This window comes from Penaeus chinensis, chromosome 16 (assembly GCF_019202785.1).
Source record: "Penaeus chinensis breed Huanghai No. 1 chromosome 16, ASM1920278v2, whole genome shotgun sequence".
NCBI classification, from domain to species: domain Eukaryota; kingdom Metazoa; phylum Arthropoda; class Malacostraca; order Decapoda; family Penaeidae; genus Penaeus; species Penaeus chinensis.
Genome location: NC_061834.1, coordinates 35,299,588 through 35,304,587, shown reverse-complemented (window position 1 = coordinate 35,304,587; position 5,000 = coordinate 35,299,588). Strand labels below are relative to the sequence as shown.

At 36.1% G+C, this 5,000-nt stretch overlaps 1 protein-coding gene across 1 annotated transcript in view; it reads left to right on the top strand.

Moving 5' to 3' along the window:
* Nucleotides 1-5,000, top strand: part of LOC125033691 (zinc finger protein 37-like) — a 7,137-nt gene that overhangs the window by 1,745 nt on the left and 392 nt on the right. Inside the window, exons 2-3 of the mRNA XM_047625395.1 lie at nt 1,737-2,487; nt 2,735-5,000. The exon at nt 2,735-5,000 is cut by the window's right edge and continues 392 nt beyond it. Of these exons, the coding sequence (XP_047481351.1) occupies nt 1,971-2,487; nt 2,735-4,389 (2,172 nt within the window). The 5' untranslated portion in view covers nt 1,737-1,970 and the 3' untranslated portion in view covers nt 4,390-5,000. The remainder of the gene's footprint in view (nt 1-1,736; nt 2,488-2,734) is intronic.

Below are 5,000 nucleotides of genomic sequence, written 5' to 3'. Positions count from 1 at the left end.
CAGAATGAACATACTCAGTATAAGAAAATGTTCAGCAAACACTGACAATTGACAAGCAATTGGTACTGAATAAGCTAACTAAATACAGGTATTTGAAAAAAAAAAAAAGTTCTGGGGCCAGTCTCATTTTACTTGCTTGGCAGAAAGGAAAATCTTTTTGTATCATTCTCAGGTATCATGATATAAAATTAAGGGGAGCAAACAAGAGTTTGTTTTAAGGGTAAACCTTTGCTTAATTATAGATACAGAAAAGTTATTGCCGTTTTTTTCTCCCAGCACCACACCTCAATCGCCTTTGCTTTGTATTGCATTATGTACCTTGTAAACTTCTTTCCTTTTTGATATACTTTCTTTTCACTTTTACATTTACCCTTTTCCATGTCATTATCATCAATCTGGCTGACTCCCTCCCTCCCTCCCTCATACTTGTTATCAAATGGCCCCCCATCAACATAGGCTGGAGAGGTATGATACAAGACGGTTTATTTCCTGTGAGATCATCTGCAGTATTTGGCAAAAGGTGAAGACTGTGATATATTTGATTTTGGAAGTAATACCATAGCGAAATGTGGTAGGTGGTAGCAGATGGTAAGAGATTTTAGGATAATACTTTAACTATAGGTCACATTAAAGATCTCTGATAACTACAAGCAAACTGACAGTCAGATATCTAAACACAGAAAATTTGCATGAAATGTCACCACACCCAGTGTGCTTGGAATAGTTGGGTCCTAATGAGTCGTGGCACCAGAGAGTCTTAAGCTCCCTAATATTAGATCAGGTAGATACTCAGATGCCTTAGCCCACTGAGCCACTGGACACACAAACACATAGAAGCCCCTTTCCAGTTTTGGAAACACTCATTTATACACAAAGATTTTTTTCATTGTCATTATTATATGCACCATCCAGCCCGATATATTATATCATTCAAAATATAACAGGGTCCTAAACAGTCATGTAGATAGGGTTATACAGGTCCTTATGTGAAAATGTATGAAATAGACTTTCTTCTCTCAAATTAGGACTTGGAATGTAAAAAGAAATATTTGCCAAATTATTAATTCTTTTGTAAATTTTTAAATAGTATAACTACAAATTTACTCCAACTTACCTACTGAACATGAAAGTAAGACTTATAGTTTTATATTTACATTGAAGCTTTGTATTTTAATAATTTTACCCTTATTATTTTCCTAAAGAGGACATATATCACAGACTATAGTCTTCATGTTGCATAGCTTCATGAAATACCAGGAAACTTCTGAATTATCTGGTCAGAAGTTCAGATTTTAAAAAAATCTTAAAGCTATTGCATCATAGATTTTCTAAATTATGAATCCTTTCTTGAGTTTAGTAACATCAAATTTATCCAATCTTTCTTTAGTTAGAGCTTTCTTTTTCTTATGCCTGTTGTTTTGAACATTGTTCTATGACTCCTGTTCTTTTTATGTTTCATTAATTTCATCAGTATTTACTGATATAATGGTAATATGAAGAATAAAATATGAATAATATTGAAAAGGAATATCTTTGTAAAAAGTTGTATCTCATGGTAGAACTACATATGACAGTATATATTATTATATTCATCGCTATTATAGTAATTAATTGCTTAATTTATTAGGTGGTATGTTGAATACTATTACAATAATCATCATCTATTTATAAGTGGTGTTATCATCATCACTTACCAGTCAGCAGTGCCATAGCATGTTTATTTTTATTTTTTCCAGAATATAATTGTGTGAAAATTTAAGAAATTGAGAATAACAAGAGTCTGTGCAGAAGGAAATGCAGACAGATAAAGCCCTTCAATCAGACTGCTCCTCTACAGCGAATGTAAGCCACTTGTTGCAATTTTCCTGATGTCTAGGAAACCAAGAATGCAATGAATATGTGCAAAGAGAATTACAGTCCTTAAGGTTCAAGTAATTAATTTGGTCAAACTAACTTAGAACCAATCCACAATGGGAGATGCAGGCATGGCAATTCTGTCCCTGGAACTGGAGGATGACAGTGTGATGGACAACAACAAAATAATGGTGGCTGGTGAATTAGAGATTGGAGATGAATCAGTCATGGTGGAGACTTCAGAAACAGGGACAATTGTGTACAAGAGTGCATCCTGCCAAGTGGATCTCAGTTCACAGGACATCATGAATCTTCCTATTTTATTCTGTGGCTTGCATTCTTCATCTTGTGAAGCCTCAACTCAGTGTGACATTCCACTCATTGTCAGCCATAGTCTGTCTGCCTTTGCTAAGGAGGTTTGCATCTCTGCCAGAAAGCCACTGGAAGAAATAACAAAAGAACATAGTCGAGTCACAGCTTCGATACAAAATGAGGTAGAAAAGGCATTCCAAACTGACATTATAAGAGACACAATAGAAGACGTCATTCTTAATAATGCCGGAGTTGAGGATTTGGACTCCTTTCAGAGAGACAACCAGGATTCTAAGGAGCTGGCAGATGCTGTTCAAAAAGGTTGTAATCCCCCCCTCTTTTTTCTGGTTTTTGCCATTAGAATAAGCATAAATAAATATAGTTTTCATTCAAATTGATAATTACACATACATATTTTTGAGATTAGTCATGATTTAATTTTATGTAATATGCCGCCTGTGCAGGTATAATGCTGTAACTACTTTAGTTGAAAGTGAGTGTGAAAATGAAAATGTTTAGTATAACTTAAATTGCTTATACCGCTAATATTTTTACCCTGGTCCCTTAGATCCACCAAGAACTTCAAAAAGGGGAAGAAAGAAGAAGCCTCGAGAAGACAGCGACTTTGACTGGGACGATGATGATGACTTTTGGGAGGAAAAGATCAATTTGAGTGTTAATTCTCCGTCCAGGAGAAAAGCATGCAAAACAAAGCATTCAGGCAATGCAGAGACTAAACCACAAAGTCCAAAGTTGAGGGAAAACGAAAAATCACCCAGATTGAAAGAAAGCTTATATGCAGAACAGGTCAGAGCAGGTATAAAAAGTGTAATGGAACCAATGGAAAATGTCACTCCTTATATTGAGTTAGTCACAGAGAAGGAGTGGTGTAATGACTGGATTACAGATGATGAGGTAGATGATGATGAAGATTTGGATCCCACACAGGAAGAATTCGGTAAAAATGCAAATGGTAAAATAAGTTCATGTAGTCATTGTATGCTAAAGTTCAGTACGCCATTGCTCTTGCTGCAGCACACAGAGGCAAATCATTCTGCTCATATATGTAATATTTGTGGATTCACAGCAACCTTTAAACACAAACTGAAGAGGCACATGGTAAAACATTCTAATGTCAAGGCATTTGTGTGTGACATTTGTGGTAAACAGTATTCACAGAATCAGAATCTCAAAGATCATATATCTCGTGCACATAGTGACCAGGATCATTGTGATAGGTACCCATTTAGTTGTGAGCACTGCAAACGATTGTATCGAGATGAGAGGAATTATATTAAACACCAAGAACAATGCAGCGGTCCGTGTGATATATGTGGATTAATGTTCAAGTGTAGTGGACAGTTGTGGCTTCATAGGAGAGAGCATTATTCCCACTGTAATATTTGTGAGAAGGGATTCCAATCCCGTGGCTCACTGTTGCTACATAAAAGTATGAAGCATGGTAAAAAGACCCTCCAGTGTCCCAAGTGCCCCAGAAAATTTGTATTTCAGTCCCATCTGAGAAATCATTTTGACAATGCCCACAACCAAGCAGCACCTCAGTTTAAGTGTGAAGCATGTGGGTTCTGCACCAAGTCAATGACTTATCTTAAAGCTCATCATAGTAGAATGCACAAAAACCCATCAAAAGTATATTCTTGTGATCACTGCAACAAAAATTTTAGAAGCAAGGCAAGAGTTATTGAACATGTACGCATTCATACAGGCGAAAGGCCTTTTTCCTGTCCAGTATGTTTCAAGACTTTTTATTCTCAAAGTAATTTGTATGCCCATGAAAGAACTGTGCATGGAAGACTGAAAAATTACGGTACAAAGGAGACAGAGGAGAACACTGGTGAAGCTATTGTGCGCAGACAAATATCCAGCTGTTACCAGTGCCATCTGTGCCAGTTAAGATGCCCAACCCATAAGAAACTCAAACATCACCTACTGAAGGACCACAACTTCAGTAGTGAAGATGCAAGGGAACAGAAGATTGACAATGTGGAGGTTATTTGTGCAGATGAGTCAGTTGTGACATCCATGGGCATGGATATGGGTCAGAGAGAAGGGGAAGGAACAAGCAAAGACAGTGGAATAATGGGTAATGAGAATGTAGGTGTTAAGGCAACTGTGTCTGTGCCATCTTATGTTGTGCCACCCAATGTTAATCTTGTTGAAATAGAAGGTGTACAATATCATGTTATAAGAAATAGCCAGTGAATATATAGTGTACATATATTAGCATGGTTAAAGAACAGATGTACATGTATTTTTTATAATAGTTTGAAATAGTGGCTGTATTGAGGAAAAATACAAAAATTCCATAATACATGCTCAAAAGAATTTGAAACAGTCAGAATATTTGATTTTTGTATATGTGCTTCATTTCACTTGAACGAAACAATATCTTGTTTAAAAGTGTTAGTTTAGCCTTCCTACAATAGACTAAAGTGAGGAAGCCTTGCCTGTATGATAAGGAAGCCGGGAACAATGCAGGGGATCCATTAAGACTTTACCTTGCCTTAGTTTATGTTCACTAATCTAAGTGCTCTCCCAGCGAGTGGAAAGAATAACATAAATTAAAGTTTTGAAAATGGGTGACGGAGGTTTTGTGTATCTCACAATATACAATGATTATCACAGAGGTACTACAAGCACTGATTATGATACAAACATTTATGATGATGATTAACATACTGTGATATACCTCAGTCACCAAGAATGGTATTGTGTGATAATAATCCTTTGATTTACTGATGTATCTTGTAAACATTGGAGAAATAATGATGTATTCTGTACATGAAATATCTGTGATGCAATATTTGCCTCAA